This window comes from Rana temporaria, chromosome 7, assembly GCF_905171775.1.
Source record: "Rana temporaria chromosome 7, aRanTem1.1, whole genome shotgun sequence".
Lineage (NCBI taxonomy): Eukaryota > Metazoa > Chordata > Amphibia > Anura > Ranidae > Rana > Rana temporaria.
In genome coordinates this window covers 31,385,340-31,413,309 of record NC_053495.1, presented here as the reverse complement: position 1 = coordinate 31,413,309, position 27,970 = coordinate 31,385,340, and the positions used below count along the sequence as shown (strand labels likewise).

General features: G+C 43.9%; 1 protein-coding gene across 1 annotated transcript in view; it reads left to right on the top strand.

Moving 5' to 3' along the window:
* ADAMTS9 (ADAM metallopeptidase with thrombospondin type 1 motif 9) overlaps nucleotides 1-27,735 on the top strand; it is a 350,073-nt gene extending 322,338 nt beyond the window's left edge. Inside the window, exons 32-40 of the mRNA XM_040359179.1 lie at nucleotides 2,590-2,784; nucleotides 6,823-6,955; nucleotides 8,662-8,756; nucleotides 8,866-8,960; nucleotides 12,061-12,194; nucleotides 12,304-12,395; nucleotides 19,843-19,947; nucleotides 23,828-23,922; nucleotides 26,924-27,735. Coding sequence (XP_040215113.1) covers nucleotides 2,590-2,784; nucleotides 6,823-6,955; nucleotides 8,662-8,756; nucleotides 8,866-8,960; nucleotides 12,061-12,194; nucleotides 12,304-12,395; nucleotides 19,843-19,947; nucleotides 23,828-23,917 — 939 coding nt within the window. The 3' untranslated portion in view covers nucleotides 23,918-23,922; nucleotides 26,924-27,735. The remainder of the gene's footprint in view (nucleotides 1-2,589; nucleotides 2,785-6,822; nucleotides 6,956-8,661; nucleotides 8,757-8,865; nucleotides 8,961-12,060; nucleotides 12,195-12,303; nucleotides 12,396-19,842; nucleotides 19,948-23,827; nucleotides 23,923-26,923) is intronic.
* Nucleotides 27,736-27,970: the final 235 nt, after the last annotated feature.

Sequence of the window (27,970 nt, the reverse complement as noted above, 5' to 3'; positions counted from 1 at the left end):
CAGCAAACGACGCACATCCTGGTAGGCGCTAACTTTCGTGCGGTTGGCGGTATAGGTTCCAAAAAATGACGACCTGTCAGGCGCTCTGGATTCCCAACGTCAACAGAGCGTCGTCCGTGTCTGTTAGCAGACACTGATGCCGTCGGGTGATTGATAAAGATCTGCTCAGCCAACTTCCAAATAAAGTCCGAATGAACAAGAGGTATGTTCGTGTTTTTTTTGTAAAGGATATAGGCGTTCCAAAGACATTGTTCAAGGAGATGCCTAAAAATCTTTTTATAGTACTTCTTTTGTTGTTTTCGCATCGCCGGGTAAAAAGTCATCGCCTGATCGGCTCGGTCGACACCTCCCATTGTGTGGTTATAGTCGATCACGACTTGTGGTTTCAGCACTTCGTTTCCGTATTTTGTGCGGACCATGGCAGTGGAGGTGCTGTGCACGGTGCTCATGAGACACACGTCCTTTTTGTCTCGCCAGCGCATTGCCATCATTTTGCCCTTTTGAAAGGCAACCATCTCTCCTTTTTTTATTTTTTTCTTGCCAAACGTAGATGGCATGTCACGCCGGTTTGGCCTCACGGTACCATACCCGTCCGTTTTATTGAGGAGCAAAACCTCATAAAGTTCTGGTGACGTGTAAAAGTTGTCTGTTGTCACGCAGTATCCCTGGTTCAGCAATGGGTCCAGCAGTGACAGGACAGAAGACGTGGCCATCCCATAGCGGCTGTACCTGGGATTGAATTTGGTACCTTTCCCGGTGTAAATTACCGAATTCCATATGTAGCCGGTGGATGATTCACATAGCATGTAAAATTTTATCCCAAAGCGCGCTCTTTTGGACGCAATATATTGGATCCAACTCAGGCGTCCCTTGTAGGCCATCAGACTTTCGTCCACACTTACGTCCCTTTCTGGCACATAGGTCCGCTGAAAGTTGGCAACAATCATCTGGCACACCTCCCAGATTTTTTTCAGCTTTGGCGCAGGATGTGTGGCCTCGTCAAATTCTTCGTTGTTGGCGAAGTGCAGGTTTTTCATTATTAGTGAAAGCGATACTCGGACATCACAGTGCCAAAAAACGGAGTGGCCAGCATCTTATTGGTGGTCCAGTACCACTTCTGGAGCGGTTTGCCCACCACCCCCTGAAGGATGATGAGTCCCAAAAAATTCCAAATGTCCTCCTCGGTGACCGGTTCCCATTTTCTGGACCTGGAAAATCTGCCACGCAGCGTAGCAGATTGCTGATCGTGGTAGCGATTGGTCTCCGTCACAATTTGTAAAATGACCTCCTCAGATAAAAAGAGTTTCAAATACGCCATAGGGTTGTCGGCCTCCACATTTACCTTCATCCCAGGAGATCCAGTAAATCGGAACCTCGGGGGCGCTGTCTGGTCCGCATCACTGTCTATAGGGCACCAAGTGCGCACATCACTCAGGTCAGGTGCGGGATCATCTGCGGCGTCACTTTCTATATCAGTGTCAGTGTCAGATCCAGATGATAAATCTCCATATGATTCACTGTCGCTCTGATCTGCGAGCAACTCCGTGTCGCTGCCGCTATCGCTGTCGCTCAGCTGGTCCAAAAGCGCATTTGGAGGACAGCGCTTTTTTGATGCCATTTTTTATATGGTTTATAAGGTTTTATATGTCAGCAATGACAATGGCAAGGGGCAATGAAAGGGCACTGTGTCAGTTTTCAAAGTGATACAGTGTAATCCTCTCAGATTACATTGTATCACCACCTTTTTATGTGTTTGTGTTGGTGCAACATTTGAATTTCCCTCCCAGTTCCGTTCCCATGCACCATTGCGGTGCATGGGAACGGAACCAGGAAGTCAGATGAGCGATGGACGGCGCGGTGTGTGTCTCGGCGGCGATCACAGCAATGATAGATCATCGCTGGATCGCCTGGACAAGGTAAGGAACACCACTGCGCTCTCTGCACATTCATCCCGAGCGCGACTCGGACTAACCGATAGTAACATAAAAAACCAGACCCGAGTCGCGCTCGGGTTTACCGTCAGGGGGGTTAAGTGCCAGGTGCATGCTCAGAAGCAAGTTATGAGACGGGAGCACTCGTTCTGGTAAAACTAGCATTTGTAATGGAGATAGCACATTCGTCACGCTGTAACAGACTGAAAAGCGTGAATCTCTCACCAAACTTTTACTAACATGAAATCAGCAAAAGCAACCCAAAGGTTGGCGCCATCTGAATGGAACTTCCCCTTTATAGTGCCGTCGTACGTGTTGTACGTCACCGCGCTTTGCTCAAGCTTTTTTTCTGTTCATGGTCGTGTGTATGCAAGGCAGGCTTGACAAGAATCACGGCGAGAAAAAAATATTTTTTTTCCATGACATTAAAAACGGTCGTGTGTACGCGGCTTCAGAAGCACTGGGTTGAGCAGCCCGCCTTGATTACAAGCCATCTATTACAGGAGGTTTAGGATAGGCAGCTTGGACATGCTTCAGGAAGTACTTGTAATTCTTATCAGACAAGCTATTCATTTCAGCGCTCATTGTGAAATTATATAAAGATATGACTCTGATTGTATATTATGCCCATGGGTGACAAGTATGTAATCTTTTCCAGTGCTCGGTGACATGCGGGATGGGCTATCGGCAAAGGCTGGTGTCATGCAGTGAAGTGTACTCAGGAAAGGACCATTATGAGTATGGCTACCAAAGTTCAGCCAACTGCCCTGGAACCCAACCACTCAATGTACAAAGCTGCTTCCTGGGAGAGTGTCCTGTGCTTGCTTCATGGAGAGTTGGCAACTGGGGGAAGGTAAGTACCATGTCTGACAGATGAAAAGCTTCAAAGAACACACTTGAGTTTCTCTTCCAAGTCATTCATGGCTGAACATCACTTGGACCACAAGACCATATCTCACAACTTTCTGAGATGGGAATGAGGGACACCTATTAGCAAAAGTATGTAGGCATAGGTCACGCCCTCCTTAAAAGAGAATTTTTCATAAAAATTATATCTTAAACCCACAAGTACTTTTTTACCACTACTATTCCTTTATATTGGCCTTTGGAATTTACAAATGCAGCAATTTAGAAATTGGATGAATGGTTTAACACTGGGAAACACTTTTTGATAGATAAGTAGTGCATCTTACATACAGCTATACAGATCAGATAGAAATAGGGGACAAATGAGGAGGAAAGCAGGACAGAGGGACTTTGTTCCAAATGAAGGACAGTTGGGAGCTGTGCACAAGACCAATATTGGTCACGTGACCAGAGTCCAAAGTTACTAACTATTAGTATAGTACAGTGAGATAGTTAGGCATGAATTAAAGGGGTTGTAAAGGTACAATTGTTTTTCCTAAATAGCTTCCTTTACCTTAGTGCAGTCCTCCTTTTCTTACCTCATCCTTCGATTTTGCTTTTAAATGTCCTTATTTCTTCTGAGAAATCCTCATTTCCTGTTCTTCTGTCTGTAACTCCACACAGTAATGCAAGGCTTTCTCCCTGGTGTGGAGTGTCGTGCTCACCCCCTCCCTTGGACTACAGGAGAGTCAGGACGCCTACTAACACACAGCTCCTTTCTCTATTTCCAACGTAGAGATCGTCCTGACGCTCCTGTAGTCCAAGGAAGGGGGCGAGCACGACACTCCACACCAGGGAGAAAGCCTTGCATTACTGTGTGTAGTTACAGACAGAAGAACAGGAAGTGAGGATTTCTCAGAAGAAATAAGGACATTTAAAAGCAAAATCGAAGGATGAGGTAAGTGAAGGAGGACTGCATTAAAGCGGGAGTTCACCCATTTGTAAAAAAAAAATTTTTATCCCCTTAGCTTCCTGCTCGTTCGGTCTAGGGGAATCGGCTATTTGTATTAAAATATGAGCAGTACTTACCCGTTTTCGAGCTGCATCTTCTTCCGTCGCTTCCGGGTATGGGTCTTCGGGAGCGGGCGTTCCTTCTTGAGTGACAGCCTTCCGAGAGGCTTCCGACGGTCGCATCCGTCGCGTCACTCGTAGCCGAAAGAAGCCGAACGTCGGTGCGGCTCTATACTGCGCCTGCGCACCGACGTTCGGCTTCTTTCGGAAAATCGTGACGCGATGGATGCGACCGTCGGAAGCCTCTCGGAAGACTGTCAATCAAGAAGGAACGCCCATTCCCGAAGCCCATACCCGGAAGCGACGGAGAGGATGCATCTCGTAAACGGGTAAGTACTGCACATATTTTAAAATAAATAGCCGATTCCCCTAGTAAAAACGAGCAGGAATCTAAGGGGGAAAAGTGCCCTCTAAGGGTGAACCCCCGCTTTAAGGTAAAGGAAGCTATTTAGGAAAAATAAATTGTACCTTTTCAACCCCTTTAAGACTAAAAGAAATACACAATATGGCCAAAAGTATGTGGACACCCTTCCAAAGTATCGTGTTTCGGTATTTCCAGTGAAGGGTACAGTGAATGTTATGTTTAGCCAATGGTATGCTTTCAATTTAGTGGTGATGTTTGGGACAGGCCCTGTTGTGCCCCTGTGCTCAAAGACAGATCCATAAATACACGGTTTGATGAGTTGGTATGGAGAACTTGAGAAGACTGCACTGAGCCCAGACCTCAACCCTACTGAATACCTTGGAGATTAATTACAATGCCCATTGTGATCCAGGATATTTCATTCAAATTTAGTACCTGTCCTCACAAATGTTCTTTTGGCTGAATGGACACAAATTCTCATATTTCTATTTATCTTATAATTTCTGCACCCATTATTATTTCCTATATATTTTGAACACTCATTGTTTTTTTATCATTGCTCCACTTAAAGTCACCTGATTACAGCACATCAGCACTTTATATATTCATATATATGTATTTTATCCTCTCTGCATATTGTTATTTATTTACATAGGTTTATATGTTATTTAGTGTGGGAGCGCAACACCACTGTTTGATTTTCTTTTGATTCTTTTGCGGGTAGTGTTTGACCCTCACGGTGTTTGCGACACCCTTTAGCATTTTTAGTATCTATCTACAGTATAGTAGCGCAGGGATACTCTTGTAACGGTCACCACCGTTTACGATTTCCATTCCACCAACCACGACAGCTTATCCGACACTCCAACCATCCAACAGACACGATCGATTCCATAGGAATTCCCCCAGAATTAAGACGAGACACAAGCTCTGTTCTTTCTGGTTCCAAATGAATGAATGGCCGCTTTAATGGAAAATTCTCATGTTTTTATACAGTTACAAAGCATGCTTCAGTAGTTACAGGGACAATGAAACTCTCCACCCCCAGCATCACACAATGGGGCTTCAATACACCTTCATATGGGCTAATTACTAAACATTATCCAGACAGCCTGGCCCTGCCAAGCTGTTCTCACCTGCTTCATAATACACATTCCTTAAGTCAGACGTCTGACCTTTAGACTGCTAACTCACAACACATATCTATCATCAATAGCATCTTCACACAAAACAGTGTCATTAGCATACACAATGAAAGGTCCTAGGAGCAGACGTAATTAGCACAATGGACAATAGAATGTAATCACAGCAAGATACTTTAACATCCCATAATAGCCAGCCAGACTGACTCTCAGTTTCAATCCACATCACCACAGTAGCAGACTTAGGGGCAGATCCTCGTACAGCGGCGCATTTATGCGGTGGGCGTATCGTATCTAAGATACACTACGCCGCCGTAACTTATTTATTTTATTTTGAATCCTGAAAGAATTTGCGCGTAAGTTACGGCGGCATAGTGTATCTTTGCCGGCGTAATGGCGCCTAATTCAAATGGATGTAATGGGGGCGTGTTTTATGTAAATACGTCGTGACCCGAGGTACACAACGTTTTTTTTTAACTGCGCATGCGCCATCCGTGGGGGTATCCCAGTGCGCATGCTCGAAATTAAACCGGAACCAGCCAATGCTTACGACGGTGACGTCATTTTACGCAAACTCCTATTCGCGAACGACTTACGCAAACGACGCAAAAAATTCAAAATTGTACGCGGGAACGACGGCCATACTTAACATTGAGTACGCCTCATAATAGCAGCTTTAACTATACGCCGAAAAAAGCCGAATGCAAACGACGTAAAAAAATGCGCCGGCCGGACGTACGTTTGTGGATCGCCGTAAATAGCTAATTTGCATACTCAACGCAGATTTCAACGGAAACGCCACCTAGCGGCCGCCGAAAAATTGCATCTAAGATCCGAAGGCGTACTAAGACGTACGCCTGTCGGATCGATCCCAAATGCCGTTGTATCTTGTTTTGTGGATACAAAACAAAGATATGACGCGGGAAATTTAAAATTACGCCGGCGTATCAAGAGATACGCCGGCGTAATGCTTTTGTGGATCTGCCCCTTAGTTAGCATCTCAACAGTTTAAGCATTGACGTAGACACTCTTATTGACCGGTTGGGGGTCAGCATGAAATCACCTGTAATATGTCCAGATCTCCTGCAATACATGAATTATAATTTCTCAGCCATCCTATGCCCAAAAGGGGCATAGGATGACCCTAGACCCAAGAGTCATTAGTGACGCTGGCACAGGAGTTCCCCCCATCCTTCAAAAGCTTCTGGGTGTCACGGGCCATTCCGTTACATCTCTATATACACAAATTCTCATAGATACTCCAAAATCTTGTAAAAAGCCTTCCCAGAATATTGAAGGCTGTTATAAATGCAAAGGAGGGCAGCACCATAATAGTGCCAATGAATTGGAGTACGAAGTCCAGCAAGTTCATATAGGTGTGATTGTTAGGTGACCAAAAACGTTATAAATGGTATAGCAAGATTATCTATGTGGTGGTAACTGAGGCTGGTACTGTTTGTGTTTGCAGTGTTCTGTTACCTGTGGAGCTGGTGTCATGCAGCGCTCTGTGCAATGTCTAACGAATGATGACGTCCCTAGCAGTATGTGCTCCATGAATATGAAACCGGAGGAGAAGCAGCCATGCTACAATCCTCATGACTGTACGTAGCATTTAATCCAAGAGAAGCTGAGACATAGAGTGCTATTGACCTTCTCCTTCATTATGGTCCAACTGTTTCGCTATAAAAGCTACTGAACTTAGGATAAAAAATAGGAGTGACATAACTTTGTATTTATTCTTTAGGGTGATCTTTGCTTTGCTTGTGGTTCTTTTTCATTCTGGCCCACACTTCTTTTCCCAATTGCAGGGATTGCCCTTCACTTCCTGTCCCTGTGATATCCTGTGTAAACAAGGCATTCCCCTATTCTGCCTGGTGACACTGTCACTGATGGCTGTTCCCCGTGATCGGAAATGGTCATCAGTGACGTGTCGCGTGTAGCCACGCCCCCTAACAGTAAGAATCACTCCCTAGAAAACACTTAAACCCTACTGAGCCACCTAGTGATTAACCCCATCACTGCCAGTGTCATTTTCACAGTAATCAGTGCATTTTTATAGCACTGTTCACTGTAAAAATCACAATAGTCCCAAAATAGTGTCCGACGTGTCCGCCATAATGTCACAGTCATGATAAAAATCGCTGATCGCCGCCATTACTAGTAAAAACAAATTATTAATAAAAATGCCATAAAACTATCCCCTATTTTGTAGACGCTATAACTTTTGCGCAAATCGATCAATAAACGCTTATTGCCATTTTTTTATCAGAAATATGTAGAAGAATACGTATCGGCCTAAACTGAGGGATTTTTTTTTTTGAGGATATTTATTACAGCAAAAAGTAAAAAATATTGAATTGTTTTCAAAATTGTTGCTCTATTTTTGTTTATAGCCCAAAAAATAAAAAACGCAGAGGTGATCAAATAGCACCAAAAGAAAGCTATATTTGTGGGAAAAAAAGGACGTAAATTTTGTTTGGGAGCCACGTCGCGCAATCGTCAGTTAAAGCAACGCAGATTCGCAAAAAGTGGCCCGGTCTTTGACCAGCATAATGGTCCGGAGCTTACGTGGTTAAAGGGAACATATAGAAAGCAGCACACTGCATAATAAACCTTTGGCCCTAGAATTCCTCCTGAAAAATAGCAGTTCACTTCACAGATGTAAATAATGGTCTCCAAACTGGGGGCTGAATGTGGCCCTTTTCTTGCCTTTATCTAGCACTTGGGGCACTATTTCACCAACTGACACCAATGATTGGTGCACTATTCTCCCTACTGAAACCATCAATAGAGCACTCTTCTTCCATTGATACCAACATTGGGGCACTATCTCTCCCAATATTTTTTTGGGCACTGATGTCAGGGCATTTCTACTCTCGCTGGCCCAGTCCAGGCCCCCTAAAGCCTGAAGGACATTAAACTGGCCATTTGCTTAGAAAGTTTGGAGACTCGTGGTCTAAGGGTACAGGGATAAGACATAATACCTTATTCCTAGCACTGGCAGGATCCCTCAATCCATGTGAATGGGCCCCCACGGCGTCTTCTCTCAAAAATGCTTTGGGCCACGGTCACGGGTATGTAGAATGCCAATAGCCCTGCACTTTATGTGATGGTGCAGAGGGATCACCCCACAGCCTGGAGCTTGAGACAGCACCGGGGGGGGGGAGGGGGGGGACTACTGCAAGAATAGATTTTGTCTCATTCCCAGAGTTAAGATTTAACTGATTTGTGGTAATTTGTTGATCACTAATTCATCATCATTCACAACAACAAAAATATAAGAAATATAATATTCTTTACTTTTTAGGTGATTTACCGCACAATTGTCAAGATGTTAAAAGGCGCAGAGGTGTTAGTGAAGATGGCGAGCATTACATTACGGTGGAGGAAAAAATAATAAAGGTACGGCTTCATCCTCGGCGCATCGTGCTTCATGATGTTCTGCGCGTTCTATTATTTATAGATGGCTGCAGGTGCTCTCTCACACCAATAACAATTGCTTTTCTCTCAGGTTTATTGTTCCGGGATGCAGTCAGAGAATCCGAAAGAGTACGTGACGCTCGTGAGTGATGAGGCAGAAAATTTCTCCGAGGTATTTGGCTACAGGTATGATCAAAAGGGTGCACTGTGTGTGTTTTTTTACACTCAAAGGTTTTGTTAGAACTTTATGTCTGTGTGTTTTTCTGTAACAGTTTATACATCCATAAGGTCCAGTGTACTCCTCACTGCTATAGACATAGAGCAAAGACGAGTGCTGAAATGATGGATGGCACCATCAGTAAAAGGTCCATTGTCACCCTATTACAGAAAAAAGTCCACAATGCAAGGTATCTCCAGCACACCATTGTAGGAATAGAAAGACAGGAGATTTATTCCATATCAAGCAGTGCAACATTTTGGGGCCACTGAGGACCCCTTCCCCAGGCAGCAGTGACTGAGGACCCCTTCCCCAGGCAGCAGTGACTGAGGACCCCTTCCCCAGGCAGCAGTGACTGAGGACCTATTCCCCCAGCAGCAGTGTCTGATGACCCCTTCCTCAAGCAGCAGTGACTGAGGACCCCTTCCTCAACCAGCAGTGACTGAGGACCCTTTCCCCAGGCAGCAGTGACTGAGGACTCTTTCCCCAGGCAGCAGTGACTGAGGACCCCTTCCCCAGGCAGCAGTGTCAGATGACCCCTTCCTCAAGCAGAAGTGACTGAGGACCCCTTCCCCCAGCAGCAGTGACTGAGGACTCCTTCCTCAAGCAGCAGTGACTGAGGACCCCTTCCTCAACCAGCAGTGACTGAGGACCCCTTCCCCAGGAAGCAGTGACTGAGGTCTCCTATCCCAGGCAGCTCCCTAAATAGCTTCCTTTACCTTAGTGCAGTCCTCCTTCACTTACCTCATCCTTCCATTTTGCTTTTAAATGTCCTTATTTCTTCTGAGAAATCCTCACTTCCTGTTCTTCTGTCTGTAACTCAACACAGTAATGCAAGGCTTTCTCCCTGGTGTGGAGAAAGCCTCTTGAGGGGGGAGAGGGCGAGCAGGAGGGTCAGGACACTCTCTACTTTGCAGTTAGAGAAAGGAGCTGTGTGTTAGTGGGCGTCCTGACACTCCTGGTCGCCCCCTCAAGAGGCTTTCTCCACACCAGGGAGAAAGCCTTGCATTACTGTGTTGAGTTAGGCCTCGTACACACGGTCGGTTAACCAGAGGACAACGGTCTGATGGACCGTTTTCATCGGTAAAAAACGATCGTGTGTGGGCCCCATAGGTTATTTAACCATCGGTTAAAAAAAGCCAACTTGCTTTAAATTGAACTGATGGATTCCTAACCAATGGGAAAAAAACTATCGTTAGTAGGCACGACCATCAGTTAAAAATCCACGCATGCTCAGAATCAAGTCGACGCATGCTTGGAAGCATTGAACTTCATTGTTTTCAGCATGTCGTTTTACCTCACAGCGTTCTGACACGATCGGTTATTTAACCGATGGTGTGTACGCACGACGGACCATCAGTCAGCTTCATCGGTTATCCTATGACAACTGTCGTTCAGACCGTTCTCATCGGATGAACTGATCGTGTGTACGAGGCTTTACAGACAGAAGAACAGGAACTGAATGAGATAAATTAATTTATTTGGGATGCCAAATAAAACTGCTGAAGGAATTAAAAAAAAACAGGTCGGAGGGAGTATGCCAAAAAAAAAAAAAGAATTAGGGAAATAGTAGCACAGTGACCTACTCAACCCTTTATTTTATCTTAATATCTTCCTGTTAAAGCGCGGGTTCCGGTCATAAAATTGTTATTTATTTTTTTGCAATCTTAATTACATTATTATGAATATTCATTAAAACATATTAATAAAGCATGATCGGTACATAAACAGTTGCACAAACTTACCTGATATCATCTCAGGGATCTTGTAGCCGTTTCCATCATGGCTGTGGGCATTATGAAGCCCAGTTCATGTTTCTTCCTGGATTTCCCGAGAGAGATTTTTAGGCACAGTAATGCCCAGAGACTCCTGGGAAATGAGTGTCATCATTTCCCAGGAGGCAATGGGGTCTTAGGACAGGAAGTTCTACCACCGCAGACTAGGAACTAGGCAGATTACGAATTCTGCCTAGTGACAGCCATATAGAAGTGAGTAAAAAACATATTTTTTTTTTTTTTAACATTAAAGGCAAGCTGTTCATAAAAAGTTCATTTTTAGGGTGGAACTCTGCTTTAACTGCTTGCCGACCGCCCACCGTCGTTTTACGGCGGCAAGTCGGCTACCCTGCGCGAGAGCCCATAGTATAACGTCGGCTCTTGCGCAGGCCACTAGGGGCGCGCGCCGCGCGCTCGCCTCCGACTCCCAATGCGCGGCGGGCGCGATCGCCGCTGGGCACCTGCGATTGCTCGTTACAGAGTGGGGACCGGGAGCTGTGTGTGCAAACACACAGCTCCCGGTCCTGTCAGGGGGAGAAAGGCTGATCTTCTGTTCATACAATGTATGAACAGAAGATCAGTGATTTCCCCTAGTGAGGCCACCCCTCCTACAGTTAGAACACACCCAGGGAACATACTTAACCCCTTCCCCGCCCCTAGTGTTAACCCCTTCACTGCCAGTGGCATTTTTATAGTAATCCAATGCATTTTTATAGCACTGATCGCTATAAAAATGCCAATGGTCCCAAAAATGTGTCAAAAGTGTCCGAAGTGTCCGCCATTATGTCGCAGTACCGCAAAAAAAAGCTGATCGCCGCCATTACTAGTAAAAAAATAAAATTAATTAAAATGCCATAAAAATACCCCCGATTTTGTAAACGCTATAACTTTTGCGCAAACCAATCAATAAACGCTTAGTGCGATTTTTTTTACGAAAAATATGTAGAAGAATACGTATTGGCCTAAACTGAGGAAAGAAATATTTTTTTTATATATTTTTGGGGGATATTTATTACAGCAAAAAGTCAAAAATATAATTTTTTTTCAAAATTGTCGCTCTATTTTTGTTTATAGTGCAAAAACTAAAAATCGCAGAGGTAATCAAATACCACCAAAAGAAAGCTCTATTTGTGGGGGGAAAAAGGACGCCAATTTTGTTTGGGAGACACGTCGCACGACCGCGCAATTGTCAGTTAAAGCCACGCAGTGTCGAATCGCAAAAAGTCCTCTGGTCTTTGGGCAGCAATATGGTCCGGGGGTAAAGTGGTTAATGATGTATTCTCTTCTGTTGCAGACTACAGAATCCCACAGAATGTCCATACAATGGGAGCAGGAGAGAAGACTGTCAATGCAGGAAAGACTACACAGCATCTGGCTTGTCCACCTTCAGTAAAGCGAGACTGGATCTGACCACTTTACAGATTATAAGTAAGTCAGCCTTTCTACATTATGTTCCTAGTATAATACTGTATGTCCGACATGTACAACATGCACACTATAAGAAGATATTGTATTAATTTGTGATCTCTCTGTTCAGCCACAGATCTTCAGTTTGCCCGTACCATTGATGGACGTCCTGTCCCCTTTGCCACAGCTGGGGACTGTTACAGTGCAGCCAAATGCCCTCAGGTAACAAAAAACCCGCACTTACCTCCAGCTGCACAGTATTCAGTGGCATTATCTTTTTAATAGTTTGCTGAGGGTTTAATTTTTGCTTTCTTACACACAATCGGAGTATCCGACGGTCTAAAATCTGATGGATTTTTTCATGGTAAATCCATTCAAGCTGTCTTGCATACACACTGTTAGACTAAATTCCGACCGTCCAAAACACGGTGACGTAAAACACTACGATGAGCCGAGAAAAATGAAGTTCAATGCGTTGACTTGATTCTAAGCATGCGTGAATTTTTCTCCGATGGAATTTCACACAGACGATCAGAATTTCCCATCGGATTTTTTTAAAAACATGTTCTATTTTTTTACTCCGATGGAAAAAAGTCTGATGGGGCCCACACACGATCATAATTTCCGATGAAACAAGTCCATCCGACTTTTTTCATCGGAAAATCCGATCGTGTGTACGCGGCATTAAGGTACCCATAGATTTTCACCTGATCTGATTGATTATGGACAGATCAGGAGACAATTGCATGTCTATAGGTACAGTGCAACCCGGAAAGTATTCACAGCGCTTCACTTTTTCCACATTTTGTTATGTTACAGCCCTATTCCAAAATTGATTAAATTCATTATTTTCCTCAAAATTCTACAAACAATACCCCATAATGATGTTCCTTCAAGATGAGGCGGGCATCAGGGGTGTCTGTTTAGCAAAATGGTCATCTTGTGCATATCGTGGTTTGTCTACAAAAGGATTGCACTATTACTGGATCTTCTGAATGCCATCCTACATCTGTAGGTATCTTTAGTAGTAGTAGTAGTAGTAGTAGTAGTAGTAGTGTCTTTTCAGCCAGAAATAGTGACATTGATACCAACCAACAATGGTTAAAGACAAGACCATTTACTTTGCACTGCTTAGTGACCCTGTTTTAAAAATGAAACTGGCCCAAAAGTTGTACCTGCAAATAAAGGGCTTACTTCTATGTTGAAGAGAAATGTTCCTCTGAAGTCTGCTGAGAAACTAACGCTTTGGGATCTCTATCTCGAAGAGTCCATCGTCTTTGCCCCCCCCCCCCCCCCCCACGTCACTCAGGGGCGGATCCGGAGTCTAGTCTCGGGAGGGGCACTGGCAGAAAATATTTTTTTGGGGGGCAATTTATCAAGGAAATGACTGGTGTTAGCGATTCAATCATCACGGCACCATGGTTGTTATGGTGTCAGGATGAAACGCGATGTTGCGGATTGTCACGTGTCACACGTTGCGGATTGTCACGTGCCACACGTTGAAGATTGTCACTTGCCACATGTTGCAGAATGTCCCTTGCCTGCCACCAGATGCAGATTGTCACTTGCCACCTCACCTGCCACACCTTGTGGATTGTCACTTGCTAAGGTGGTGTTTTGCTTGTCAGAGTCAGGCAGCAGAGAGATGATGTAATCTCTCTGCTGCCTGCACAGTGAGGGCGGAAGTTACTGCAGGGATGCAGGCCGTAAGCGGGGCAGTGAGAGATGATGTCATCTCTCTGCTCCCCCAGCCGCCGGCTTGTTGATTTGCTACCCACCCGCTCACTCACAGAGCCGACCAGCTGACCGCCCACTCTCTGACTCTCACTCGCCTCAGAGCCACCCGCTCAGACTCTCAGGCGCAGCAAGTTCCGCAACTACCGCCCGCACAGACTCTTAGGCGCCGCAAGTTCTGCAACTACCACTAATTTCTCGGGGGTGGCAATTGCCCCATTGCCCCCCCCCCCCGGATCCGCCCCTGATGTCACTATTGTGTACCGTAGTGATGTAGGCATTGGTAGTGCAGTGGAGAACTAGGAGCTTGACTATCTTTTGATTTCTCAAAATACTTTTTCTGGACAGAGCGGTTTTTATGTGTTCAGACTTGAAAGAAAAGAGTATTTTTTTTCTTATTTTGCATGTACAGCTTTTGGGCCAGCTGATTTTTGTAATCAAGGTCAGTTTAATCTGAGCCATAAATCAGTCTGAGGCAAGCTATGAAATTTTCAAATATACTTTATTCTCCTAAAAAAAAAAAAGACTATTCTTGTATGACATATCTCTTACCTTCAGCCAGTGTCATGAATAAATGAATGATGTCAGAGGGGGGGAAACCAGAGACTTAGTAGAAGCTCTGAGTATTTAAGCAAGGAAGAAATGTCTTGTCATCAGTGAGTGATAGGGAGATCAGAAGGAAAACAGTTAAGGAAAAGACAATAATAGGATGATGACCTAACATACACTATATTACCAAAAGTATTGGGACGCCTACCTTTACACGCACGCAGGGCCGGACTGGCCTAGCGGGACAGCGGGAAATATCCCGGTAGGCTGGCTGCTGTGAACATGACTCGGGGCTGGATGAGGAAATAAATTCTAGCAGCAGAGCGGAGGGCTGGAGGAGCACGTGACTATCGTGCGGCAGGCACTGTCAGGTCTGTGCTGTGGAGGAGGATAATGCAGGAGGGAGCATGGATGGACACTTACTGAGTGTTCTCTGGCCAGTCATTTCTCTAGTATGGAACCCACAGCCAATAGCGCTGCTTAAAGGAGTGCAGGGGAGGATCTGCTCCTCCTCCGGTCCATCCACAGCCAATCAGCAGGCAGTATAGCTCTTCCCCGCGCACATTTGATTGTAAGTGTTGGAGTGAAGCTGAATGGGGCACGCCAGGAGGGAGATGCAGGAAAGGTAGGATGACAACAATCCACGTTCTGCAGCCTCAGGACACACAAATCTGAACAGTAACATGTTGTCTTTCAGATATGTGATCAGGCAGTGTGCAGGTTACCAATCAGCCTCCCCCCCCTTGTCCCTCTGGTTTACTTTTTTTTATCTGCCTAACCTGACCTGCACATTGTCTGATCACACTGATAAGATCTCTGGAAGATGCTGCAGCAGTGTTCTATGAGACCGGGGACACATGGCATTAACCATTTCAGCCTATAATCAGCTATTTAGGCAGAGCTCTGTGTGTGCTGCACAGATTGTTTGATAGGAGTTTGTTTTTGTTGGAGGATTTACTGCTGGATCAGGCTAAAAGCTTAACAGACCAATTAACTGGTTACTGTCCTCCACTTATCCTGAGCAGTTCAGTTTTTGCAAGAAAATTTGTATTTTAGAAATTGGATGTGATTATTTCTTCTGTCACTTGGTTGTATACCTGTACATTGAGTTCAGTTTTAAATGCAGTCTCTGATCATCTCCTGAATCAATCATGTCTGCAATCCCTAACTGTCCAGTGGAACCATGTCTGCAGTCTCTGACCATCTCCTGTGCTATATCTGCAGTCTCTGACCATCTCCTGTCCTGTAACTGCAGTCTCTGACCATCTCCTATCCTGTAACTGCAGTCTCTGACCATCTCCTGTAATGTATATCTGCAGTCTCTGACCATCTCCTGTAATGTCTGCAATCCCTGCAGGAGAGGGCACACACACACACACACACACACACTTCCTCATCTGCCACAGCAGAATTATATTACAGCCCTCAGTACAGAGAGAGGATGCTTTATGGTGGGTGCTATGGCCATGGCACATTTTACATTGAAATCCACCCTCCCCATAAGACAATCATTCATTGGGTGCAATATACATATAGGCGTAAATACATACAGTGTGTGTTTAGATATAGAGTTGAGCAGTGTTGTAAGTAACGGCGTTTAAATAAACGCCGTTACGTAACGATTGCCCCTCAGGGGGTAATGAGCAATGTAACTACTTACATTTGCCCCAGCGGGAGCGCCGTTGCCATTACATTGGCGGCGTTACCACGTTACATTGAGCCAATCTAACTTCCCTCACGTCAGGGCCGGCGGGATGGAGCCTGTGATTGTTGTTGCATTGTGATTGGGTGGGTCACACTCTGTCATCATCACATGATGCCAAAGTTAATGATGATTGGTCGCCGGCGGGCATGTGACACTGGACTGACTCGGTGGGTGGCGCTGGCGCGGCACATTCACGCGCCCCTGGAGTCTCCCGCCCGCGGCCGTGACTCGTGTCGGGTCTGAGCAGTAAGCACTGAGCTGCCAATCAGTTCATCAGGAAGTTCTGGATCACCACAACAGTGAGTAACCTAACCTGGCACTGAACTGGCATGATCCCGACCCTCGCTGTCGCTGGCACTAGGCTGAGAATAATCAGCTCTGCCCTGGACGTTCTTGGCTAGTTAGAAGTTAGTTGGAAGTTAGAGTTAGCTTGCCTATGGGGATCGCATGCAATGGTCTATTGCCAGAGTGACTCGTCACCAGAGGCTGCTGGGTGGAAAGTAGATTTGATATCAATCAGGGTGTGTGTGATAATAATCGGTGATGTCACCTGCCCCTGAGCCCACCTACAAGCTCTTCACACAAGGGGTTAATATGATCCAGGGTGGCATGATTTTTCTACAATAGATCACCATGGATTGCCATGACATTGCTGGCTGGGTCCTGGCTACTGATGCCATAGTCACGTCCCAGAGCTGTAAAGTCCCATGTTGCATCAGCACAATGCTGTTCTCTAGTGTGCCTGCTGGAGAGAATAGATCTGTACTGTACATTGCGATCACATACCTGGCAGGTGGATACATTCTATATTTTAGGTAAACAGCAGCTCACATTTTACATAAAAAAAAAAAGTCATGCACAATGACAGGTTTATAGAGGAAAGCAGGTAATACAATGAGTAGAAGGTGTCATATCACACACAATCTGATTGTACAATCTCCTTTACGGTGACATTTCAGTCCCATTCTGATTGATCTTTCCCGATAGGAATAATCAATTAATCGAAAACTCAATTGTTCACTATGCCACACATGTGGAAGTGCGTTTGGTTGATAGTTGGAAGATATGGTCATAACGTATTGATCGGATCTCTATTTCCATCATGCAATCTCATAATCTGATCAGTAGAAATACAACTGTATTCATCAGGAAAGCATCTCAGTGCTGTACTGACTGATCGACTTAGTTTAAATTAACTCCAATCTGTATTTGAGTTTAAATCAATATCAAGGGAAGTTATGGCTGTTTGATTATTTAACAAATTGATCATTTCCAATCTGATTGTATGGGCTGATTGTATGAGCGGTCCACCGGACCGATCCACATGCCCAGGCAGGCCCAGCAAATGCAATACTGTGTACAATTATTAATATCATCATCACACTCCACCTGCCCAGCAATACTGTACAATATAGATTCAGTGTGCAGTGTGAGTGACACTGCTACAGTGCACACTGAATCTATATTGTACAGTATTGCTGGGCAGGTGGAGTGTGATGATGATATTAATAATTGTACAAAATGTTCTAAAATACTGTATATAGTGTTTTTATTCTTCAATCAGTTAATATAAACATCTTTGATACTAAAGATGTTGTAGAACGTAATAGCATTGTAGAATATAAAAAAAAAAATCTCAGTTACTTTTTCGAGTAACTAGTTACTTTGCTAATAAAGTAACTGAGTCACTAATTCACTTACTTTTTTGGGCAAGTAACTTGTAATTGTAACTAGTTACTTTTTTAAAGGAAGATGAACAACACTGGAGTTGAGAGAGGAAAAAAACAAGGAGTAAGAGAAGGAATTAAAAGAGGGGGATAAACAAAGAAAACGAGTGAGAAAGAACATGAAAGATGGATAAAGAGCGATAGATAGGGGGTGGGGACAAGACATTAGGATAGAGCGAGATAAAAGGTAAAGAAAGGAGAACAAAGAGAAAGAGTAGTACATCCTAATGCCACATACACACGATCAGTTTGTCTGATGGACCGTTTTCATCAGACTAACCGATGGTGTGTGGGCCCCCTTTGTTTTTTTACCCATCGGTTAAAAAACTAGGAACTTGTTTTAAAATGATCTTATGGTTAATTAACCGATAGAAAAAAACGATCGTCTGTGGGTACGTCCATCGGTTAAAAATCCATGCATGCTCAGAATCAAGTCAACGCATGCTCGGAAGCATTGAACTTCATTTTTCTCAGCACGTCGTTGTGTTTTACGTCACCGCGTTCTGACGCGATCGGTTTTTTAACTGATGGTGTGTAGGCACGACTGATGAAAGTCAGCTTCATCGGATATCTGATGAAAAAATCCATCGGACCGTTTTCATCGAATGAACCGATCGTGTGTACAGGACATAAGGGGTTTAATACTGTACGAGTGGAAGGGACTCGGCGTGCTAAATGTCCGTGGGTTAGGGGTGCAAATTACTTGCCTTGGGTGCTGACAACCCCCGCTACGCCACTGGGGCTGCTATGAAATAATTTCCAGGGCTGGTTTTTATGCCCAGTCCGGCCCTGCACGCACGTGAACTTCAATGGCATCCCAGTTTTCATCCGAAGGGTTCAATATTGAGTTGGTCCCCCCTTTTCAGCTATAACAGCTTCAACTCTTTTGGGAATGCTGAAAGTCTGCTCAAATTCATCGGGTTGAGGTCAGGACTTTATGCAGGCCAGTCAAGTTCCTCCACCCCAAACTTGCTCATCCATGTCTTTATGGACCTTGCTTTGTGTACTGGTGTGCAGTCATGTTGGAACAGGAAGGGGATATTCCCAAACTGTTACCACAAAGTTGGGAGCATAAAATTGTCCAAAATGTCTCAGTATGCTGACGCCTTACGAGTTCCCTTCACTGGAACTAAGGCGCCAAGCCCAACCCTTGAAAAACACCCCCACACCATAATCCCCCCTCCACCAAATGATTTGGATTAGTGTACAAAGCAAGGTTCATAAAGACATGGATGAGCAATTTTGGGGTGGAGGAACTAGACTGGCCTGCACAGAGTAATGACCTCAACCCAATAGAACACCTTTAGGATGAATTCGAGTGGAGACTGCGAGCCAGACCTTCTCATCCATATCAGTGCCTGACCTCACATATGTGCTTCTGGAAGAATGGTCAAACATTCCCATAGACACACTCCTAAACCTTGTGGACAGCCTTCCAAGAAGAGTTGAAGCTGTTATAGCTGCAAAGGGTCGGCCAACTCAATATTGAACCTTACAAACTAAGACTGGGATGCCATTCAATTTCCTGTGCGTGAAAAGACAGAAGTCCCAATACTTTTGGTAATATAGTGTATTCCAGACCCCCATTTGAGAATCAGGCCAACCGTATTTATGGAAAGACAAAGCTTTAAAAGTTACAATTGCTGGCAAAGTGTATTAGAAAACATTGTGGCTTCTGTCAAACTGATTGATGATTTAAAAGAAAAATACAAATTATTGTAATTTTCATTACCAGTGTTCATTTTGCCATTTGATTAAGACAATATATTTGAATTTGAGGAAAGTGATTTGTGCGCACACACTTGACTTCCTTTGTGCAAACATTTTGTATTAGTTAGTTGGCTGATGGGAGCTCACACATAGCCAGAGTATGTCATTGGGATGGGATCCTCAATGTATATATGCATCTTGTATATTAAGAATAACACAATTTTTATGTATTGCTTTCCCTTAGGGTCGCTTTAGCATCAACCTTCAAGGAACAGGACTCTCTGTATCTGAAACCACCAAATGGATGTCACAAGGAAATTATGCAGTGACTGAAATAACTAAATCTCCAGTAAGGATCTTCGCTTTTCTTTTCACTCATTTCAGTTTTTTTTTTACAGTAAAACCTTTTGGTAACAAAAGGAAGAGAACATAAAGTAGCGGCCTATGCGGACGACTTGCTATTTTTTATAACTTCGCCAGGAATATCTCTACCAGTATTGCTACAAGAATTACGTAAATACGGAGAGCTATCTAATTTTAAAGTAAATTATAGCAAGTCCGAGGCAATGGGTGTGGAACTGAGCGAGAAACTGAAACAACATTTAGTGGGGAATTTTGGATTTAGGTGGACGGATGCATACATACGTTATTTAGGGACCAAAATACCAAACAAGCTGAGCCAAGTTTTCGAACTCAATTTTGCACCCTTAATCCGGCAAATAAAATTGGACTTTGTAAGGTGGGATAAAGAGGTATTCACGTGGTTTGGAAGAATAAATATCATTAAAATGAATGTGATGCCCAGAATGTTATACCTATTTCAGACTCTACCCATTAAGTTACCGGCCGGATTTTTGAGAGATATCAGTTCTAGGTTTGTGAGATTTATCTGGGCAGGGAAAACTCCGAGAGTACGCAGAACGGTGCTGACTCTACCTAAAGAAAGAGGAGGGGTGGGACTTCCGGACCCGGAAAGTTACTATGTAGCAGCACATTTAATCAGAGTGGTAGAATGGTGTATAGCGGATAAGGAAAAACCATGGATACAGATGGAGCAAAATATAACTGATATACCCTTGGAGGGAATAGTGTGGATAGAGGAGGGGGTGATACCAAAGGAGGTGAAGGGACATCCCACGATAGGAGCTACAATCCAGGTCAGTAAAAAAGTATTTAAGAAAACAAAGATGTCGGTACACCCAAGTCCTATGACCCCAATTTTGGGGACACCAAGTTTTGAGCCAGGATTGGTAGACCAACGGTTCAAAGAGGTAAGGCAGAGGGGAATTAGTAGGATGGTTCATTTTTCAAGGAATAACTATGTAATGACTCGGGAGGAGATCGAAAATGAGTTCTCGGAAAACTTGGACAGCTTCAGGTTAATACAACTCAAAGCATATATACGGGTAGCCACGCAACATATGGCAGAATTACGAATGTTATCTGACTTTGAAAAGATATGTTTAAAGGGAGAGCCTCTGAGGCACTTACTTTCTGCTATGTACGCGATGGTGGTAGATCTAGGAGCTCCACAAGAACTGGCTTTTTTAAAAGCATGGGAGAGGGACCTAGGAATGACTTTTTCAGAAGCTACAGAAAAAGAAAATACTGCTATTTACCCATAAAGCCTCGATGGCAACTAAATATCAGGAGGGAGGGTACAAGATCTTAACCAGGTGGTATAGAACTCCGGCAGTATTGAATAAGATGTTTCCTCAAGTGTCTAATCAATGCTGGCGGTGTCAAAATGCAGAAGGTACCATTTTACATATTTTTTGGGAGTGTTCTGAAGTGCGAGACTTTTGGAAGATGGTGGCTGAAACAGTAAAAAAAATTACAGATGTGGCTCTTGTAGAAAAACCGTCAGTGTTCCTTTTGCATGACATCCCGTTATCCAATGAAAAATACAAAAATTCTTTGGTGAGACATTTACTTACGGCAGCAAAAGCATGCATTCCGAGTCTTTGGAAAAGTACAGTAGCTCCAACAAAAATGCAATGGATAGGGAGAATAACGGAGATTCAACAAATGGAAAACCTGACTATGATATTAAAAGAACAGGAAGGGAAATATCAGGAAGTATGGTCACCATACGAGGAGTATAAGAAACAGAATCTATAAGGGGGGGGAGTGGGGACCGGACCTCGGGGGGAGGGGTAGGTTGTGTGTTCTTTTTTTTTATTTTTTTATTATTTATTATTTTTATTTTTGTTTTTTTTGGTTCTTTTTTCTTTGCTTGTTTTTTTTTTTCTCTCTCTTTTCTTTTCTTTTCTCTCCGCTTTTGTTTTTATTTATATTTAAACAGCATAGGATAAGAAGGGTGTGGCTGAGAATGGGGGGGGCTCAGTCGGACCTGAGGTAAAATGTTTTTGTGCTAATAATATAGAGTGATAGTTGAGCTGTTCAGAATTAAGGGATAACCAGTGGTAAAGAGGATAGGTGTAAAGAATGTAATAATCAGAGAAGTGGATGTAAACTGTAATTTGAAATATTGACATGTGACTGTGTATTAGTGCATAATGTTGTTAGGATTGCTGTTAACAAAATAAAGAATAAAAAAAAAAAAAACCTTGGTTTGAGAGTAACTTGGTTTGAGAGCGTTTTGCAAGACAAGATACGGAAATCCAGAGGGGAAAACCTGAACCTGCTCGGTTCAGTCTTTCCCCTACACACGGACGGTTTTCCCGACAGGAAAACTGCGATGGAGCTTTGGCTGGGAATCCCGGCCGTGTGTATGCTCCATCGCAGTTTTTCCCATAGGAAAACTGCCAAAAACCTCCGGGCAAAAATCCGCCGGTTTTCCCAGCGGGAAAAAATAGAGATGGTTCTCCTTTTTTTTTTCTGCGGTTTTTGAGCAGTTTTCCCATCGGAAAACCTGCAAGGAGCATACACACGGTCGGGATTCCCAGTCAAAAGCTCTGAGGCTTAAAGTGAATGTAAGCCCACTCTCATCCTTTCTAAACTAGTGCCATAGTGCTGATCTATAAGGATATAGACGCCTCCTGCATGTATCCTCACCTGTCAAATGTCTCCCCTTTGTCTGTTATAAGAACTGAAAAACTGCAGATTCTGTGGGTGGGTCTGTTGTCTGGAGCTCTGTGGGTGGAGTCATGATGTCAGTAGACTCCCCGTCCTCCTCTACATTCCCCTTGTCAACATGCATTTTTTCCTGTGTATTCCTTACACTAAATTCTGCTATGAACACTAACATCCAGTCAAAATCCAGAAAAGTAACCACATGACTTCAGAAAAGGAGTGGGGGTGGGAATTAAAAAATAATGCCTGTCTCCAGGCTAGTGCATGAGATATGTAAATAACCTGTCATTCACAGCAAGAGGGCGGAACGGACTAAGGTTTTTCTCTGTAAGGCCCAGTTCACATGTGTGGACCGTATGTCCGCATTTTCATCCATCTGTTTGCGGATGAAAACGGGACATACATTGGTCCCTATGTGATTGTGGGTGTCAGCGGATGAACATCCGCTGACACCCGTAATCACCCGCCTCAGCAAAGCTCCGATTTTGCGGACGGAAGAAAATCCTATTTTTTCATCCGTCTGCGGATCGGATGAACGCGGTCCGTGTTCATCAGATCCCCCCATAGGGGAGAGCGGAGAAAAGACAGGGCGGTCCCTGCACAGTGTGCGGGGACGGCCCTGTCAGCCGACGGATCAGCAGGGATTTTACGGAGGATCCCCGCTGAGCTGACAGACACACGGAGGCGGATCGTGTGAAAGGGCCCTTAGTCCGTTTTATTTCACTGAACAATAAAAGAGGATTGCTCAGAGCTGGATTACCTTTGTGTGGCAAGACTGGGCACAGATCATAGGAAATCTTATACTGTACATTGTGACATCAAAAAATAGAAATACAAAATTCGGGTTTACATCCACTTTAAGACTTCTCCATTGTCTATCTATCTTCAATTATTTCCCCCCCCCCCCCATTCTTGCTAAACCACAAGCATGAAGGAGTCTTTCCTGGCTACTGTATTGTAACAGCTAGAATAGGAACAGCAGTTACATCTGATTGGCCTGGCTCTTTTAACTCTCATATCGAAAAATGTCAGGCAGAAGCCAAGCACAACTCAATTTTGGCCATTTCAGTAGGAAACCGGATGATATTTGCTCTTTGTAGTTTCACAGATCTGTTTGTATGTCACACTATCAAGCACTGAATTCATTACAACCATGTTAAATGTAACACATTCTTCCAATTTTGTTTTTGTAGGATGGAACCAAAGTGACGGGAAAATGTGGTGGCTATTGTGGCAAGTGTATTCCGTCCTCTGCAACCGGCCTCCATGTTCAACTATTATAGTACTGGTAAGAGGACCATAAATGGATTCCTAACTTTGAGAGGTTTTATAAATCAGCCTTTCTCAACCTTCTAACCCCAGAGGAACTCTTGAAATTATCTTAGGTCTCAGGTTATTGGGTGTCAGTTGGAAAATTGCCCCTTACATCGGCGGTCATTTGAAAGAACGTACCCCTTATGCCGCGTACACACGATCGGTCAAACCGATGAGAACAGTCTGATGGACCTTTTTCATTGGACCAAACCGATCGTGTGTATGCCCCATCGGTTATTTATCCATAGGTTAAAAAAAAGCAATCTTGTTTTAAATTTAAAAATCCACTCATACTCAGAATCAAGTCGACGCATGCTTGGAAGCATTGAACTTCGTTTTTTTCAGGACGTCATTGTGTTTTACGTCACTGCGTTCTGACACGATCGTTTTTTTAACTGATGGTGTGTAGGCACGACTGACCATCAGTCAGCTTCATCGGTTAACCAATGAAAACGGTTCATCAGACCGTTTTTATCGGATGGACCGATCGTGTGTACAGGGCTTTAGAGTGGTGGTCAGAATGCTTTTACAGACAGCGAAAAAATATCATCGATATCATTCCACTGCTTTTACCAATGGCCTTGGCCCTCAAACTATGTAGGCACCAATAGATGGGAGGTCAATCTGCCACCGCTTCAGGCTCAATGTAGTCAGGCTCCAGCTTTAGACAGCCACAGTATTTATATTTGGCGAGCCTAATATATGAAAATGTACATACTGCAAAGCATGAAACTGAATACTGCATCCTCCTAATGTGTTATTTTGGGTAGAACCCCCATCAATAAATGTTTGCTGTCTCTTTGGAGAGATTCCTCTATAGTTACTGTTCCAGAGACGCAACAGAATAGAAGAGGAAATCTTAAATCTCTATGTGTGGTGTCTTGCAGTGACATTAATTTCGAATAGCATCCCATGCGCTGTACAATAGAGCACAATGCACCACACCACAAACTATATACCAATCATATTGTTATGCTGCATTTGAAAGTTGGTGGGCCATATCGAAATGCCTGCTTTCTTATGCAATGTATGTTAATGTTTTTCAGAGTGGAGAAGGGTTGGAACCCTGTTGGGCTCTTACTACTATCTGGGGCTCCTTTAGAAAGACTTCCCCTTACTTCCTGTCTTGTAAGGGAAGACTAGAACCCCTGTTAGATTTATTTTTTTACTTATGCCGCGTACACACGATTGGAATTTCCATCGAGAAATGTTCGATGTGAGCTTTCGGTCAGAAATTAGGACCATGTGTAGGCCCCATCGGACATTTTCTGTCAGAATTTCCGTCAGCAAAAAAAAAAATTGAGAGCTGGTTCTCAAATTTTCAGACAAAAAACGTTTTTGTCGGAAATTTTGATTGTCTGTATGCAATTCCTACGCATGCTTGGAATCATTGAACTTTATTTTTCTCGGCTCATTGTAGTGTTGTACCTCACCGTGTTCTTGACGTTCGGAATTTCAGACAACATTTGTGTGACCGTGTGTATGCAACACAAGTTTGAGCCAACATTCAGTCGAGAAAAAAAAATTTGTCCAAAATTCCGATCGCGTGTACGCGGCATTACCCTTACTTACCGACTCGTGACACTGTTGTCAGCAGGGCAGGATATGAAGGAAAATGTCTCTCTCTCTCTATCACCAGGAAGCAGTAAAAACCCAACAAGGATTGATTTTTAACTATTCTCTGTACATTGGCTCATTTTTCTCCATTAAACCGTTTTTGGTTAAAAAAAAATACAAGCATTCTAATTGTTTCTCTAAAATTAAAAAAAAAATTGCCTTGACATACATTTTAACAAATCAAAATATATATATAAAAAAAAAACAGTGGTGATCTTCAAAAGTGCAGCTTCCAAACAGATTTCAGCTTGAAGAAGTCCGATCACTTCTGCCCATAAATGGATTGATTCTTGGCCAGGTCAGCAGGAACCAGCTGAGATTCCATTCATATATGGGCAGGCTGGTTGTACCCAAGTCAATCCATTGATCGCCAGCCTCTAGAATTTTTTACATGCAATGACTGCTGCTTCCTATGGCCGTTGGCAGTATTCACTGGCCCAGATTCAGTAAGAATCTGCGCCTTTCTTATGCAGGCACAGGGCAGCGTTTTTGCCCTGCGCCCGCGCAAATTTTCTGCGCTGCCCGCGATTCACGGAGCAGAAGCTCCGTAAATTGCGGGGGCGCTGTGTTAACTTGCCCTGCGTAAGGGCGCCTAATGTAAATGATCCCGCCGGGGGCGGGAATCATTTAAATTAGGTGCGCTCCCGCGCCGAGCGTAGAGCGCATGCTCCGTCGGGAAACTTTCCCGACGTGCATTGCGGCAAATGATGTCGCAAGGACGTCATTTGCTTCAAAGTGAACGTGAATGGCGTCCAGCGCCATTCACGAATCACTTATGCAAACGACGTAAAATTTGAACGTCGCGACGCAGGAACGTGGCTATCCTATAGCATTGGCTGCTCGTGCTATTAGGATGTGTAAACTTACGCGAAACCCGACGTACGCAAATTACGTAATTTGCGTACGCAGGGCCCGCGCAAGTTTGTGAATCGGTGTTAGTATGCAATTTGCATACTATACGCTGATCACAATGGGCGCGCCCCCTAGCGGCCAACGCAAGAATGCAGCCTAAGATATGAAGGCATAAGGAGGCTTATGCCTGTCATATCTTAGGCTGCAGTCGGCGTAGCGATGTTCCTGAATCAGGAGCATTCGCTACGCCGGAGCAAGTAAGCAATTGCGCTGTGTAACCTACGGTTACACAGGCGCAATTGCTTCTTGAATCTGGGCCATTGTGTTTCTTGCGACTAGGAAGGCTCCCCGGTGGCAGAACTCAACTGACAGTGTTGATGGGGAAATCAAGAGTATATTCTTTTAATCAATATTATATATATATAGAATATTTTCTTTAAATCAAATTATTTATAGTTTGCTTGATTACACCAATGAAAGCTAATTTCCTTTTTCTTTTGTTGTAGGTGCTTTAAAGAAGAAAGTTCAGATGGATTAAGACATGTGTTGCAATACCTCTTCGTTCAGTGTTTGTATATGTGTAAATAGCTTGGATATCAAGTGGTGTATAGTGTAATATTTATGTCTGACTTTATTTATTTTAATATTTGTGGGGCGTAGAAAAAAAATGTGTCTTTCAAGCCCTCCTCTGCAAGATGCGCATCCAGCCGAACATGACCGGAGCCATCACCAGTGAAGTGGTTTTGGCTGCTTTTTTTTTTTATGTGTCTCTGTTCCACTTTGCAGTCCGTCCACTGCATTGTACATGCTCTACATCATATGTAGCATACTGACATGCCTGATGTTCTGTTATAACAGTTTTGTATGGTTTATCATCCGTCTGTGATCTAGCAGTTCTTCCTGGCTTATCAGCCTCTGGTGCTTTGCAAGAGTTATGAGGGTTTATTTGGCATTTTTCTGTAGAATGTTTATTTCTAAATGAAAAAAATTCATAAGTCCTGGCCGGGTCCCATATGTCAGGCCACCAAAGAGCTAAAGAATTTACAACTGGCACCAAACTTTTTTGAGCTTTTGCTGTTGTCAATGGCAGATCATGTTGTCCGATTCTCTTGGCTCCAAGTTGAGCCATCCAACCTGCATAATTAATCCTTAGAACTTGTGCCAGGACACGATCTGCATGGAACTTGCATGTTCTTCCTGTGCTTCCATGGATTTCCCCCAGTAACATGCTAGAAGGTTACCGTATATACCCGAGTTTTTCAGCACATTTGTTTTGTGCTGAAAATGCCCCCCTCGGCTTATAGTCGAGTCACCTTTTTGTGTCCGATCTCCCGGAATTTGGGGACCCTGTACTGGCCAGCCGTAGGTCCCCTGGACCCCAAACCTGGCACATATATATATAGCCTCTTCTTCTACAAGTGTGCAAAGTTTGTTGTCCGGGGTACCTACGGCCGGGGAGCATCGATTTTTCAAAGCTGGGCACCCCTTCCATAGACTCCCATGTTAAACCGTAATTTTTCCAGTGACTTTGGGGACCTGGTACCAGCCGGTTG